General features: G+C 38.8%; 1 protein-coding gene across 3 annotated transcripts in view; it reads left to right on the forward strand.

The window, feature by feature from the left end:
* The window catches only part of slc41a1 (solute carrier family 41 member 1), a 123311-nt gene that overhangs the window by 51603 nt on the left and 54466 nt on the right, over window positions 1–17242 (forward strand). For all 3 annotated transcript variants that reach the window (XM_062045262.1, XM_062045269.1, XM_062045253.1), the window contains 2 exons: window positions 8820–8936; window positions 9126–9921. In XM_062045262.1, the coding sequence (XP_061901246.1) occupies window positions 9436–9921 (486 nt within the window). In that variant the 5' untranslated portion in view covers window positions 8820–8936; window positions 9126–9435. The remainder of the gene's footprint in view (window positions 1–8819; window positions 8937–9125; window positions 9922–17242) is intronic.

Consider the following 17242-nt stretch of genomic DNA (forward strand, 5'->3'; position numbering starts at 1 on the left):
TTCCAAGCGGCACTTCCTGTTTTTTGCGCCGTGTCCTTACGTATTGCTACTAAGACTGAACTGGGGAAGATTTATTTTAGGGCGAACATTTAAAAGCAGGAAATTCAAGGGAAAACTCCTTAAACAGGATGAAGAAGGGCAAAATAAGCTACTTTCCCATGAAGAACTGGAAGTGTTGACGGGTATAATTTACACAAACCTGTGAAAATATGAGTTAAATTCGTCAAAACAAACAATACAAGTTATTATATGATCCTAGAAGTGGCCCTTAAATGTTGTGTGCTTGTATTTTGTTCTTCTCACAGAGGTTGAGTAACCGCAACATACCCCTTGTCTAGTTACACTGCATAAACAGTGCACACAGTGACTTCCTGTTCAGTGCAAAGTAAACTTCAAAATAAAAGCACTGCAGTATTAACAGGCAACATCTGCATGTTATTGCGTCTCTTTTACGTAAACGTAAAGCTTCTGAAGTGTTATGTTTTTTGTTACATGATGATTGAAGATTGTTCACAATTCTAGGTCAATGTTTACCTATCTTAGAAGAAAGCTGCATCAAGTCAGCGACAAAAGGACGGTGAGCAAACCTAAAGTGACTTCAAAATAAAAGTTTACGTTTGGAAGGGGTGGGTGGGTAGCACCACATTTGACAGCCGGGTTGTAATACATTATTGCAGGCATAAACTTAACACCAGCATTTAAAAATAAGGATAATTTTTCTGTAACATTTTGAAAATTCAAATTTTCTCTAATATATTTCCAAGCGGCACTTCCTGTTTTTTGCGCCGTGTCCTTACGTATCGCTACTAAGATTGAACTGGGGAAGATTTATTTTAGGGTGAACATTTAAAAGCAGGAAATTCAAGGGAAAACTCCTTAAACAGGATGAAGAAGGGCAAAATAAGCTACTTTCCCATGAAGAACTGGAAGTGTTGACGGGTATAATTTACACAAACCTGTGAAAATATGAGTTAAATTCGTCAAAACAAACAATACAAGTTATTATATGATCCTAGAAGTGGCCCTTAAATGTTGTGTGCTTGTATTTTGTTCTTCTCACAGAGGTTGAGTAACCGCGACATACCCCTTGTCTAGTTACACAGCATAAACAGTGCACACAGTGACTTCCTGTTCAGTGCAAAGTAAACTTCAAAATAAAAGCACTGCAGTATTAACAGGCAACATCTGCATGTTATTGCGTCTCTTTTACGTAAACGTAAAGCTTCTGAAGTGTTATGTTTTTTGTTACATGATGATTGAAGATTGTTCACAATTCTATGTCAATGTTTAGCTATCTTAGAAGAAAGCTGCATCAAGTCAGCGACAAAAGGACGGCGAGCAAACCTAAAGTGACTTCAAAATAAAAGTTTATGTTTGGAAGGGGTGGGTGGGTAGCACCACATTTGACAGCCGGGTTGTAATACATTATTGCAGGCATAAACTTAACACCAGCATTTAAAAATAAGGAACATTTTTCTGTAACATTTTGAAAATTCAAATTTTCTCTAATATATTTCCAAGCGGCACTTCCTGTTTTTTGCGCCGTGTCCCCTTACGTATTGCTACTAAGACTGAACTGGGGAAGATTTATTTTAGGGTGAACATTTAAAAGCAGGAAATTCAAGGGAAAACTCCTTAAACAGGATGAAGAAGGGCAAAATAAGCTACTTTCCCATGAAGAACTGGAAGTGTTGACGGGTATAATTTACACAAACCTGTGAAAATATGAGTTAAATTCGTCAAAACAAACAATACAAGTTATTATATGATCCTAGAAGTGGCCCTTGTCTAGTTACACAGCATAAACAGTGCACACAGTGACTTCCTGTTCAGTGCAAAGTAAACTTCAAAATAAAAGCACTGCAGTATTAACAGGCAACATCTGCATGTTATTGCGTCTCTTTTACGTAAACGTAAAGCTTCTGAAGTGTTATGTTTTTTGTTACATGATGATTGAAGATTGTTCACAATTCTAGGTCAATGTTTAGCTATCTTAGAAGAAAGCTGTATCAAGTCAGCGACAAAAGGACGGCGAGCAAACCTAAAGTGACTTCAAAATAAAAGTTTACGTTTGGAAGGGGTGGGTGGGTAGCACCACATTTGACAGCCGGGTTGTAATACATTATTGCAGGCATAAACTTAACACCAGCATTTAAAAATAAGGAACATTTTTCTGTAACATTAGGAAATTCAAATTTTCTCTAATATATTTCCAAGCGGCACTTCCTGTTTTTTGCGCCGTGTCCCCTTACGTATTGCTACTAAGACTGAACTGGGGAAGATTTATTTTAGGGTGAACATTTAAAAGCAGGAAATTCATGGGCAAAATAAGGTACTTTCCCATGGAGAACGGGTATAATTTACACAAACCTGTGAAAATATGAGTTAAATTCGTCATAACAAATAATACAAGTTGTTATTATATGATCTTAGAAGTGGCCCTTTAAAGTTGTGTGTGTCTTGTGCTCTCGTAGAAGTTTTGTAACCGCAACAAACACAGCATAAACAGTAAACACAGTGACTTCCTGTTCAGTGCAAAGTAAACTTCAAAATAAAAGCAGTATTAACAGGCAAAATCTGCAGGTTATTGCTTCTCTTTTCAGTAAACGTAAAGCTTCAGAAGTCTTCAGTGTTTTGTTTTTTCGTTACAAGATGATTGAAGATGGTTCACAATTCTAAGTCAATGTCGGTAATTGAAAAGTTTACGCGATGTCGCAACATGCACACGGAGGGAAGCTGCGTCAAGTCAGCGACAATGAGACCGCCAGCGAACCTGAAGTGACTTCAAAATAAAAGTTTATGTTTGGAAGGGGTGAGTGGGTAGCACCACATTTGACAGCCGGGTTGTAATACATTATTGCAGGCATAAACTTAACACCAGCATTTAAAAATAAGGAACATTTTTCTGTAACATTTTGAAAATTCAAATTATCTCTAATATATTATCCAAGCGGCACTTCCTGTTTTTTGCGCCCTGTCCTTACGTATTGCTACTAAGACTGAACTGGGGAAGATTTATTTTAGTGTGAACATTTAAAAGCAGGAAATTCATGGGCAAAATAAGGTACTTTCCCATGGAGAACGGGTATAATTTACACAAACCTGTGAAAATATGAGTTAAATTCGTCATAACAAATAATACAAGTTGTTATTATATGATCTTAGAAGTGGCCCTTTAAAGTTGTGTGTGTCTTGTGCTCTCGTAGAAGTTTTGTAACCGCAACATACACAGCATAAACAGTGCACACAGTGACTTCCTGTTCAGTGCAAAGTAAACTTCAAAATAAAAGCAGTATTAACAGGCAAAATCTGCAGGTTATTGCTTCTCTTTTCAGTAAACGTAAAGCTTCTGAAGTCTTCAGTGTTTTGTTTTTTCGTTACAAGATGATTGAAGATGGTTCACAATTCTAAGTCAATGTCGGTAATTGAAAAGTTTACGCGATGTCGCAACATGCACACGGAGGGAAGCTGCGTCAAGTCAGCGACAATGAGACCGCCGGCGAACATGAAGTGACTTCAAAATAAAAGTTTATATTTGGAAGGGGTGTGTGGGTAGCACCGCATTTGATAACCGATTTGTAATACATTAGTTCAGGCATAAACTTAACACCAGCATTTAAAAATAAGGAACATTTTTCCATAACATTTTGAAAATTCAAGTTATCTCTAATAGATTTCCAAGTGCTTTTTGCGCCTGTGTCCTTACATATTGCTATTAGGACCATACTGGGGAGGATTTATTTTAGGGTGAAAATTTAAAAGCAGGAAATTCATGAGAAAACTCTTCACAGGATGAAGAAGGGCAAAATTAGATAGTTTCCCATGGAGAACTGGAAGTGTTGACAGGTATAATTTACACAAACCCGTGAAAATATGAGTTAAATTCGTCAAAACAAACAATACAAGTTATTATATGATCCTAGAAGTGGCCCTTAAATGTTGTGTGCTTGTATTTTGTTCTTCTCACAGAGGTTGAGTAACCGCAACATACCCCTTGTCTAGTTACACTGCATAAACAGTGCACACAGTGACTTCCTGTTCAGTGCAAAGTAAACTTCAAAATAAAAGCACTGCAGTATTAACAGGCAACATCTGCATGTTATTGCGTCTCTTTTACGTAAACGTAAAGCTTCTGAAGTGTTATGTTTTTTGTTACATGATGATTGAAGATTGTTCACAATTCTAGGTCAATGTTTACCTATCTTAGAAGAAAGCTGCATCAAGTCAGCGACAAAAGGACGGCGAGCAAACCTAAAGTGACTTCAAAATAAAAGTTTACGTTTGGAAGGGGTGGGTGGGTAGCACCACATTAGACAGCCGGGTTGTAATACATTATTTCAGGCATAAACTTAACACCAGCATTTAAAAATAAGGAACATTTTTCTGTAACATTTTGAAAATTCAAATTTTCTCTAATATATTTCCAAGCGGCACTTCCTGTTTTTTGCGCCGTGTCCCCTTACGTATTGCTACTAAGACTGAACTGGGGAAGATTTATTTTAGGGTGAACATTTAAAAGCAGGAAATTCATGGGCAAAATAAGGTACTTTCCCATGGAGAACGGGTATAATTTACACAAACCTGTGAAAATATGAGTTAAATTCGTCATAACAAATAATACAAGTTGTTATTATATGATCTTAGAAGTGGCCCTTTAAAGTTGTGTGTGTCTTGTGCTCTCGTAGAAGTTTTGTAACCGCAACATACACAGCATAAACAGTGCACACAGTGACTTCCGGTTCAGTGCAAAGTAAACTTCAAAATAAAAGCAGTATTAACAGGCAAAATCTGCAGGTTATTGCTTCTCTTTTCAGTAAACGTAAAGCTTCAGAAGTCTTCAGTGTTTTGTTTTTTCGTTACAAGATGATTGAAGATGGTTCACAATTCTAAGTCAATGTCGGTAATTGAAAAGTTTACGCGATGTCATAACATGCACACGGAGGGAAGCTGCGTCAAGTCAGCGACAATGAGACCGCCAGCGAACCTGAAGTGACTTCAAAATAAAAGTTTATGTTTGGAAGGGGTGGGTGGGTAGCACCACATTTGACAGCCGGGTTGTAATACATTATTGCAGGCATAAACTTAACACCAGCATTTAAAAATAAGGAACATTTTTCTGTAACATTTTGAAAATTCAAATTATCTCTAATATATTATCCAAGCGGCACTTCCTGTTTTTTGCGCCGTGTCCTTACGTATTGCTACTAAGACTGAACTGGGGAAGATTTATTTTAGGGTGAACATTTAAAAGCAGGAAATTCAAGGGAAAACTCCTTAAACAGGATGAAGAAGGGCAAAATAAGCTACTTTCCCATGAAGAACTGGAAGTGTTGACAGGTATAATTTACACAAACCTGTGAAAATATGAGTTAAATTCGTCAAAACAAACAATACAAGTTATTATATGATCCTAGAAGTGGCCCTTAAATGTTGTGTGCTTGTATTTTGTTCTTCTCACAGAGGTTGAGTAACCGCAACATACCCCTTGTCTAGTTACACAGCATAAGCAGTGCACACAGTGACTTCCTGTTCAGTGCAAAGTAAACTTCAAAATAAAAGCATTGCAGTATTAACAGGCAACATCTGCATGTTATTGCTTCTCTTTTACGTAAACGTAAAGCTTCTGAAGTGTTATGTTTTTTGTTACATGATGATTGAAGATTGTTCACAATTCTAGGTCAAAGTTTACTTATTTTGAAAAGTCAAGTTATTTCTAATAGATTTCCAAGCAGCACTTCCTGCTTTTCGCGCCGTGTCCTTACATATTGCTATTAGGACCACACTGGATAGGGTGAAAATTTGAAAGCAGGAAATTCATGGGGAAACTATTTAAACAGGATGAAGAAGGGCAAAATAATGTACTTTCCCATGGAGAACGGGAAGTGTAGACAGGTATAATTTACACAAACCTGTGAAAATATGAGTTAAATTCGTCAAAACAAATAATACAAGTTATTATATGATCCTAGAAGTGGCCCTTGCATGTTGTGTGTGTCTTGTGTTCTCATAAAAGTTGAGTAACCGCAACATACCCCTAGTCTAGTTACACAGCATAAACAGTGCACACAGTGACTTCCTGTTCAGTGCAAAGTAAACTTCAAAATAAAAGCGGTGCTAACAGGCAAAATCTGCAGGTTATTGCTTCTCTTTTCAGTAAATGTAAAGCTTCTGAAGTCTTCAGTTTAGTTTTTTCGTTACAAGATGATTGAAGGTTGTTCACAATTCTAAGTCAATGTCGGTAATTGGTAATGTCATGTAACGTTTACCCATCTTACGCGATGTCGCAACATGCACACGGAGGAAAGCTGCATCAAGTCAGCGACAATGGGACCGCCAGCGAACCTGAAGTGACTTCAAAATAAAAGTTTATGTTTGTAAGGGGTGGTTGGGTAGCACCGCATTTGATAACCGAGTTGTAATAAATTAGTTCAAGCATAAACTTAACACCTGACCTGTCAACATTTGCATTTCAAAATAAGAAGTATTTTTCCGTATAATTTTGAAAATTCAAGTTATCTCTAATATATTTCCGAGCGGCACTTCCTGCTTTTTGCGCCGTGTCCTTACATTTTGCTACTAAGACTGAACTGGGGAAGATTTATTTTAGGGTGAACATTTAAAAGCAGGAAATTCATGGGCAAAATAATGTACCGGGTATAATTTACATAAACCTGTGAAAATATGAGTTCAATTCGTCAAAACAAATAATACAAGTTATTATATGATCCTAGAAGTGGCCCTTAAATGTTGTGTGTGTCTTGTGCTCTCATAGAAGTTGAGTAACCGCAACATACCCCTAGTCTAGTTACACAGCATAAACAGTCCACACAGTGACTTCCTGTTCAGTGCAAAGTAAACTTCAAAATAAAAGCAGTGTTAACAGGCAAAATCTGCAGGTTATTGCTTCTCTTTTCAGTAAATGTAAGGCTTCTGAAGTCTTCAGTGTTTGGTTTTTTCGTTACAAGGTGATTGAAGGTTGTTCACAATTCGAATTCAATGTCAGTAATGTTTACCTATGTTTGTTTAATGTATTTTATGGGGATGCACGGGTTTTAAATAACTTAATGTTTCTCAAGACTGATTTATTTACGTAAATCTATATTTAAAACATTTAGATTAACTGTAGTTTATGCACACCTAGAGGTAAGACAGAAAACTCTAACTCAGAGTGGATTTGACCTGTAGATTTGTCCTAACCACATATCATGACATCACTACAATTAATGTAAGAAACATTTAGAACCGGGAAGTACAGACCGTGGCTCCAACTTGTTTACTAGTAGACATGTTGGATTGTCCTAAACATGTGATGCATTTGTATGCATGTTCAAAAGAAGCTAAACCATTGTTATTTGAATAACATTTCCGCATAAAGAGCTAAAATTAAGTTTTAACAGTAACAGTGTATATGTGTTACTTATAAAGTGCCACATATATTTGATATTTTGTGTGTGAATGATATACTATGTGTTGTGTTCCTACTGGGTGTTTTGTTTACTACATTGTTGTTTAGCGGTTTATTTTGAAAGGACGGGTAGGAATTGTCGTTGCGTACTTGACAGTGAATTACCAGTGTTTCCTGAGAGTTAATGCAACACTTTCAAGGTGCAATATTTTAAATGCTAGTTTTGACACTTTACTTAAACTTTACTGTGTTACATCCTCCTGAAAACCGGCATCCTTTTATATGTGTTATTGCATAACAAAGCTATTTTCCCCCCCAAATGTGTTATTACAGGGGTGTCAAACTAATTTTAGCTCAGGGGCCGCATGGAGGAAAATCTACTCCCACGTGGGCCTGACTGGTAAAATCCTGGCATAATAACTTAAAAATAAAAACAACTTTAGATTGTTTTCTTTGTTTTGCTTTGATCAAAAAATAGAACAAGCACATTATGAAAATGTACATTTTACAAATAATTCTCTTGGCCAAACACTTCAAGTTAGTGCAGTCAGTTTAAAATTTCTGAAGAAAATAATTGGCGCAGTTTTAAAAACATTATCAGTGTCTTTACAAAGGCATTACACTTTAAGCACTTCCTGTTTATCATTCTCATGTTGGAAGAGCCACCGAGCGACACCCGCAACTGCCACAACACATTAATTTATCATCATTCAGATATTACAATTATAATATTACAAATATGACACCATAGCTGACATCAAGGTAACATAACTACAAACTTAACCAATGTGAACATGGTAGATTGAAGCATAAAATAAAACAGAACAAACTACAAATGTATAAACCCACATTTTTACAATGGATTTCAGGGTGTGCAACTTCCCTTTCAACCAAGTGCGAGCGCTGCAGGGAATTAACTACAAAGATGATGGTCATGTTGACTTAAGTCTTTGCATCTTCCCATTTTATTTTATCCATTGAGTGGATAATTTATAAGGAAAGAAGGTATTGTGCGTGGATACTGCATCAGTCTGCCGCCATCTGCTGCCAGCCACAACAGGAGCGGTTGATTGCTTGCACCTGCGCTGATTGGAGTAGCAGCAGCCAATCTGGAGGGCGCTTAAAGTCAGCTGACACTTCATCTTTATAGAGTGTCATGTGTGACGTGAAGACTTTGCTATTGCAACATCCAGTGGACACATATAGAACCGCAGTTTATGTCAATAAAAAAATTGCAGCTCATTTTTATACTTAGCAAGCTCATCTTGCAGACCAGATTAAACCTGTTCGCGGGGCTGATACGGCCCACGGGCCGAATGTTTGACATCCCTGTGTTATTACAAAATAAATAAACTAGCATTGTGGCTAACTCAATATAGAATACGTCTAATCAACTGATGTATTCTTCTTCCAGCCGACTGTCCACTCCGGTTGGAGAGGTCCCTTTCTGTGGCTGGTAATTCTAGCCTTGTGCGGCAGACCTTTAAATATCTTCACTGAAGAGGCCTTTCCAGCAGCCACGTGGTGTAAGGTGAGACATTGCCAGCCCGGTATGCCGGCCAGTCTGCTACGATCAGTGGACTGAGAGTGTGCATCACTAACCTGCAACCTGGACTTAACTTATAAAGGGGAGCTTTACAGAAATGACTTAAGGGAGATTTTTGTGGTAAGTCCCTACGCCAGTCATTGAACTCGAATATTGTCTTCTGTTTCTTGCCAGCCCACAGGGAGCAGCTTGCATTGAATGGAGAACATACTGGTCCTGCTCCCAAAACATCGACAAGATCACGGAGTCTACAGACAAACGGCTGCATGTGCCTTGCTGCAATCCCTTTGCCCCAGAGCAATTTCTCTCTGGGCTTTAATGCTGACCATCACTCCCTGTAGACATTTTTAATGGGATAAATTATTGAGGCTGATCAGGTTCAAAACCAGGTCAGGTGATCCAGTCACTTCCTCATCACAGTTGGTCAGATTTAGTCTATTCTACTTTTTTTTTGTCAAGACCATCGTCTTTCAAAGGCTTCCGCATGGTACTTTGGTCGAAAGAACAAGACAAACTGCCCGACATCAACATGTCCTCCGGGGCCGTTGAGGTGAAGAAGGAGGGGGGGCCCCTTGCTCCGGCCTTCATCAACTCCAACTCCTCCGTCCACCCGGTGATCCTCACACAGGGACTCGAGGAAGGGAGCCCAGGAACCGGGGGCGAGTTTGAGCTCAAAGAGGTTACGTCTTTCACAGAAATGACCAACGATATGCCTGGGAATGAAGAGAGGTTGGAGATAGTCGCAGTGATGGACTGTCGGGCCAACGCCAAAGGTCAGCGGGAGGAGGATGCTCTGTTGGAGAATGCGAGCCAGAGCAATGAGAGCGACGACATCAGTAATGATCAAAACCCTGAACAGCCAGCACCCCTCAAAGAGACCTCCTTCTCCATTGGTCTGCAGGTGGTTTTTCCCTTCCTTTTGGCCGGGTTTGGAACAGCGGCGGCAGGAATGGTGCTAGACATTGTCCAGGTGAGCAGTCCCAACATATGGAACACATGCTACATTCTGAACAACATTCAAATAATATGGTAATAGGTCCATCGTCAAATTGTTGACCATAACAACACGCATGTATGTTTTATTCAGGGCTAACCCTGTTAGTTTTTGGGTCTAAGATTCTCTAGATACCTGGTAGAGGTTCAACTGGACAGTTGTACAAATACCTGCATGTAAAAAGGAGGAACCACACAGTTGTTTTAAGGTGGGGTAATCTCAAAATCCTTTGGATAAATATAATCTTATGTCAAGCAATTGAGCACAGAACCGGTTCTGCTGAATGTTATGAACATAATGTATAAGCTTGTCACTGAAGTATTTGAACCAACTGGTTATGCCAACTTTACCTTGGAATGTGGTATTTGGCTGTATAAGAAAGGTTTGTAATGATAAATATTTTCACCCTTTAAATTGGAAACAATGATACTACCTGGTACCTTGAGATACGAGTATCTTAAAAAACTCGTATTGAGAAACAGTGTCACCCATTGAAATTAATTGACATCAATTGACATTTAAAACTAAAGACAAACTTTTAGATTATAAATATTCCATCAAAAACAAGACTGTAGAATTAAGCATTTACCTTGGACAACAGACTTCTACAATATCTCCTTACATGCATGAGGAGGTTGAGGTGGGCGGAGTTGAGGTGGGGGGGCGGTGGGTAGGGCGTAGCGGGGGCGTATATTGTAGCGTCCCGAAAGAGTTAGTGCTGCAAGGGGTTCTGGGTATTTGTTCTGATTTGTTTATGCTTTAAAATGTAATATCGGAAATTATCGGTATCGGTTTCAAAAAGTAAAATTTAAGACTTTTTAAAATGCAGCTGTACGGAGTGGTACACGGATGTAGGGTGAAGTACGGAGCAGTTGCGTCTCCCAGTCATACTTGCCAACCCTCCCAATTTTACCGGGAGACTCCCGAATTTCAGTGCCCCTCCCGAAAATCTCCCGGGGCAACCATTCTCCCGAATTTCTCCCGATTTCCACCCAGACAACAATATTGGGGGCGTGCATCAAAGGCACTGCATTTGCGTTCCGGACCAATCACATAATATATGTGGCTTTTACACACACACAAGTGAATGCAAGGCATACTTGGTCAACAGCCATACAGGTCACACTGAGGGTGACCGTATAAACAACTTTAACACTGGTACAAATATGCGCCACACTGTGAACCCACACCAAACAAGAATGACAAACACATTTCGGGAGAACATCCGCACCGTAACACAACATAAACACAATAGCACAAATACCCAGAACCCCTTGCAGCACTAACTCTTCCGGGACGCTACAATATACACCCCCCGCTACCACCAAATCCCGCCGCCCCACCCATCTCCCGAATTCGGAGGTCTCAAGGTTGGCAAGTATGCTCTAGTATACTCTGGACTGAAGCTGTGTGCCTTCATTGTTTTTGTAGCTGTTGTTTTGAGGCATGTTTGAAAAAATAAAAAAAATAATGCACTTTGTGCAAGTCAAACTATAGTATTTCCCATAGTTGTAGTGGGTATCAGGATTATCTCAGGGAGAGCATGTCCCAAATTCCAAGCATGTTAAAAAAAATAATGCACTTTTTGACTTCAATAATAAATATGGCAGTGCCATGTTGGCACTTTTTTCCATAACTTGAGTTGAAGTTGTTCTCTTATTTTGGAAAACCTTGTTTTTGATTGCTTGATTGAAACTTGTATTAGTAGATTGCACAGTACAGTACATATTCCGTACAATTGACCACTAAATGGTAACACCCGAATAAGTTTTTAAACGTGTTTAAGTCGGGGTCCACGTTAATCAATTCATGGTTAAGTTACACTGTTTAATGCAGCACAACAAAATTAGGCATAATAATGTGTTATTCCACGACTGCATATATCGGTATCGGTTGATATCGGAATCGGTAATTAAGAGTTGGACAATATCGGAATATCGTATTTCGGCAAAAAGGCCATTATCGGACATCTCTAGTCTTGATGATGTTCCGTGTTGATTAAAATGAGAGCAGTAGCAGGTCAAACCACTGCTCATTTAATCTGAAAAGATTTGTTTGCACTTAATTTTTCGGGTAAATCTACTGCTAATTTAACAAGAAGAGATGTTGGTTGCACCTTATTTTTTAATATTAATATTGTATTATTTTTATGTTGAAAACAACAACAGAAGTAGCAGGTAAATCTACTGTTAAAATGTTGGTTACTGTACTTTTTTTGAAAATGTCTTGAATGCTGAAAGTGTTGGTTGCACTTTATTCAAATAAGATGTGAATGCATTGGCTATTACCGTATTTTTCGGAGTATAAGTCGCTCCGGAGTATAAGTCGCACCGGCCGAAAATGCATAATAAAGAAGGAAAAAAACATATATAAGTCGCACTGTAGTATAAATCGCATTTTTTGAGGAAATGTATTTGATAAAACCCAACACCAAGAATAGACATTTGAAAGGCAATTTAAAATAAATAAAGAATAGTGAACAACAGGCTGAATAAGTGTACGTTATATGAGGCATAAATAACCAACAGAGAACGTGCCTGGTATGTTAATGTAACATATTATGGTAAGAGTCATACAAATAACTATAACATATAGAACATGCTATACGTTTACCAAACAATCTGTCACTCCTAATCGCTAAATCCCATGAAATCTTATACGTCTAGTCTCTTACGTGAATGAGCTAAATAATATTATTTGATATTTTACGTTAATGTGTTAATAATTTCACACATAAGTCGCTCCTGAGTATAAGTCGCACCCCCAGCCAAACTATGAAAAAAACTGCGACTTATAGTCTGAAAAATACGGTAATTGTTGTTACTTACTTGTTTGTGTCCATTTTTTTTTTTTTTTACATCTAATTCCCTTACAAGAAAGACCAGGAATATTGGAATCTTCACCTGCACTATCCAGGATTTATTTCACAGTCACACTGCTTGAATTTTTTTTTTTGCTAAAAACTTACTGAATCAATTCAGTAAAATGATATTGTCCCCCGAATCGTATCGGCAACCACAAATTCCGAATCGACTCGAATCCTCGTTAAAACAAACCGTTACACCCCGAGTGAAGAGGTATTCCCACTCAATCTGGAATGGTATGAGGTCAAACATTTTTCACGCTGTCCCATGTCAGGCCCCATGCTGTTGTGGTTTCTCTGTTATCCAAAACATTCCCCCGATGAAGCATTGCTGTTCCCTCTATAGTGGGCCCTGGCTGAAGTTTTGTGCTTGGATGCAAAGAGAAGCTTGACAACCTGTTGGGTGTTGAGTAGCTCTCTCATTGTGTAATTCCATGTCTATGACACTCATTTAATCCTTGTCCTTGCAGGAGGGCAAGTCTAACTTCTCTACTCCTTATGATTCCTCTACATTCAGAGTGCGGTAGTCTGCAGCCACTAGAAAGCCTCACTATGGTCTTTTAATGTTAGGGACTTAAAACATTTTGCACAGCACAAACACACGCAGAGTTTCTGGCATACTTCCCACTGAAGGCTGGCCCGGAAAAGAATGTCCAGAATGACCTGGAGATGTCTGCATAGTTCCGTTTAGTGACTTGGCAGCCAAATGGCCTAAAAATGTCATTCTGTCCTCCTTACCATGGCCCAAAACACCACACCAAGGGTTGGCTCTAACAGTTATATATGGTTTGCAAAGGTCATGCAGTGCTTCTTAGGAACGGTACCAATTAAGGGCAGATAGAAACTTTTCTAAAACAGCTTTCAGTTCGTTTTACTGGTGCTGTTGTCAGGCAGCTCCAACAGAAATACAAGTACCGTCATTTTTGGACCGTGGGGCGCAACGGATTATGAGGTGCACTTAGGGGTGTAACGGTACGTGTATTTGTATTGAACCGTTTCGGTACGGGGGGTTCGGTTCGGTTCGGAGGTGTACCGAACGAGTTTCCACACGAACATATTAAGCTAAGCTAAAGTCTTAACAAGCTGCTCCGCTTCCTTCTGTCTGTCTCTGTCAGAACTCTACACAGCACCCAGCATTGTCCCACCCACACAACCATCTGATTGGTTACACACAGAGCGGTAACAGCCAATCAGCAGTGCGTATTCAGAGCGCATGTAGTCAGTGCTTAGCGTTTAGCAGGTAAGCATCAGGCTGCGGACTCTCCCCAAATTATTATAAACACCTCCCAGTCAACTACTAGTAACATCACTATGAGCCCGTTGACCTTCTAGAAATATAAACTGCGGCTCAGCTCGCTCGCAGGCCTGGCTTGAGGTGAAGGCTAATTTGCTTTTAGCGTAACGTTTTGCGGTGTGTGTGTGTGTTACGGACAGCAAAGCCCTGTCTGTCTGTTATTTCACTTTACCTTTTTCTGTGTTGATTGAGCTGTGTTGAAGCAGCAAAAAAGGACATTATGTTAAATGAAGAGTTTCTGTCTCTGATAGTTGATATAATAATGTAACTGCATCATAAAGCCTACATGAACTCCATGGTGTTCAGGGATGAATAGTCTCTCCTATTGCTATTGTACCCTTTTTTCAGCTATAGTTACATTAATCATTAGTAATGCAGCAGCCTGGTTTTGAATGGCAGGGTCCCTGCTATCACATGTTGATAAAAATATAACATTTACATAATAAAAATCAACTACAGGCTTCCCAAATGCTGTAATAAATTAAGCATGATGAGTTGACTTGAAACTGTTTAATGTTGCACTTTTTATATGTAGAAGAAAAGTTTTGTCATTTTATTTAATCTGAGCAACAACTTGAGGCAGTTTAATGTTGATTAACGTGGGCAGAATTATTATAGTGTTCCCAATGTTAAAAGGATAAAGCCATTGTTTACAAATTTGGTAAATAAATAACCAAAAAATGTATATTTTGTTGTTTTCTTACTGTACCGAAAATGGACCGAACTGTGACCTCTAAACCGAGGTACGTACCGAACCGAAATTGTCGTGTACCGTTACACCCCTATGTCTTCCTGAGAACCAACAACCTCTGCAGTGGTCATTTGGGGTTCGCATAACCGGGCTTTTTATTCCCTGGAATTTGTAACTGCGACAATAGTCCAAAAACAAATGTCCACTGTAGAGGGCGCTTGTTCCCAGGATGATCAATTACTCCTCAACTCTCACCTGCAATAGTCATATAATAATATGTCCAGGGGATTTTCAGTCCAAGTCAAATTTGCGTTTGGCTGTAAAACTGTTCAAGTTCCAAAGGTCCACAATGTGACAAACACTATCTGCGCATTTGTGAGAATATAGCCATCTGGTTGAGGTTGTTGAACCAAACTTAATGAATGAAAGTGGGCAGAACGTCAGCGTAAAAATACACAAATCAGATAAGAAGAGTTGACTTACAGGTTTAACCCTACTCAGGCACTCCAAGGTTGTGTTGACAGGATGTCAACTTGATTCATGCTGTCATTATTATTAATAATTACTTTTTTATTTATTAATGTGTCAACTGTGTAAGGAAATGTGTTTATTGGTCACAGCAACTATGAATAGCTGAGAATATCCGGACAGAAACTTTTCAAACTGAGTTTGAAAGGATTGTGTGTTGAGCTCTGGCTCCAGGATCCTCTGGACTCTTTAACAGGTTGCTTATTTGCACTTGCTCTGGTTAGTTGTCCCATTATATACAAGCCACACATAAATTATTTGAGGTGTTCCGAGGGCTATTTTTGCAAAGGAAGATTGGTCTAAATCAGGGGTCCCCCAAACCTTTTGACCCGGGGGCTGTATTGGGTTAAAAAAAATGTGGCCAGGGACCGGGCTATCCATCTATCTATCTATCCATCTAAGCATCTCATTGCAGATTAAACAAATTGCCTTTTCCTTACACTGAAAACAAAAAGTCATGTCCACTGATGTTTAAAAACTCTACACTCTGAGTCTATTTTACGTTTCCCCAACAATTTTGCTTATTTTTTTCCTCGTGCACTAATTGACTGAAAGCGTGATGACGTCACGTCATCAATGGGAAAATGCATTTTTCGAAAATATGATTTGCCAGAGCGGCTAGGAGACCCCGAAAGTAACAAGCGGTAGAAAATGGATTGATGGATGGGCTAGAAAGGACAGATAAAAAAAAAATATATATATATATATATACATATATATATATATATATATGTATGTATGTATGTATGTATGTATGTATGTATGTATGTATGTATGTATATATATATATATATATATATATATATATATATATATATATATATATATATATATATATATATATATATATATATATATATATATATATATATATATATATATATATATATATGTGTATGTATATTTATTAGAGATGTCCGATAATGGATTTTTTGCCGATATCCGATATTCCGATATTGTCCAACTCTTAATTACCGATTCCGATATCAACCGATACCGATATATACGGTCGTGGAATTAACACATTATTATGCCTAATTTTGTTGTGATGCCCCGCTGCATTAAACAATGTAACAAGGTTTTCCAAAATAAATCAACTCAAGTTATGGACAAAAAAATGCCAACACGGCACTGCCATATTTATTATTGCAGTCACAAAGTGCATTATTTTTTTTAACATGCCTCAAAACAGCAGCTTGGAATTTGGGACATGCTCTCCCTGAGAGAGCATGAAGAGGTTGAGGTGGGCGGGGTTGAGGTGGGGGGGGGGCGGGGGTGTATATTGTAGCGTCCCGGAAGAGTTAGTGCTGCAAGGGGTTCTGGGTATTTGTTCTGTTGTGTTTATGTTGTGTTACGGTGCGGATGTTCTCCCGAAATGTGTTTGTCATTCTTGTTTGGTGTGCGTTCACAGTGTGGCGCATATTTGTAACAGTGTTAAAGTTGTTTATACGGCTACCCTCAGTGTGACCTGTATGGCTGTTGACCAAGTATGCGTTGCATTCACTTGTGTGTGTGAAAAGCCGTAGATATTATGTGACTGGGCCGGCACGCAAAGGCAATGCCTCTAAGGTTTATTGGCGCTCTGTACTTCTCCCTACGTCCGTGTACACAGCGGTGTTTTAAAAAGTCATAGATTTTACTTTTTGAAACCGGTACCGACAATTTTGAAACCGATACCGATCATTTCCGATATTACATTTTAAAGCATTTATCGGCATCCCTAATACATATAAATTTTACCTCGGGACTACTTGGACGCTGGCGGGCAGTGTCTGGCCCGCGGGCCATAGTTTGGGGACCCCCTTTGATAGAATATACACTCAGTGACAGTTAACGTAAGCTACCCAAATTGCTATTATTAGCTAACAACACCTAAAGCTAATGCGCGTGCATGTGTTGCGTACGTAGGTAATTACGTCAA

The sequence above is a fragment of the Entelurus aequoreus genome, linkage group LG01 (genome assembly GCF_033978785.1).
Source record: "Entelurus aequoreus isolate RoL-2023_Sb linkage group LG01, RoL_Eaeq_v1.1, whole genome shotgun sequence".
NCBI classification, from domain to species: domain Eukaryota; kingdom Metazoa; phylum Chordata; class Actinopteri; order Syngnathiformes; family Syngnathidae; genus Entelurus; species Entelurus aequoreus.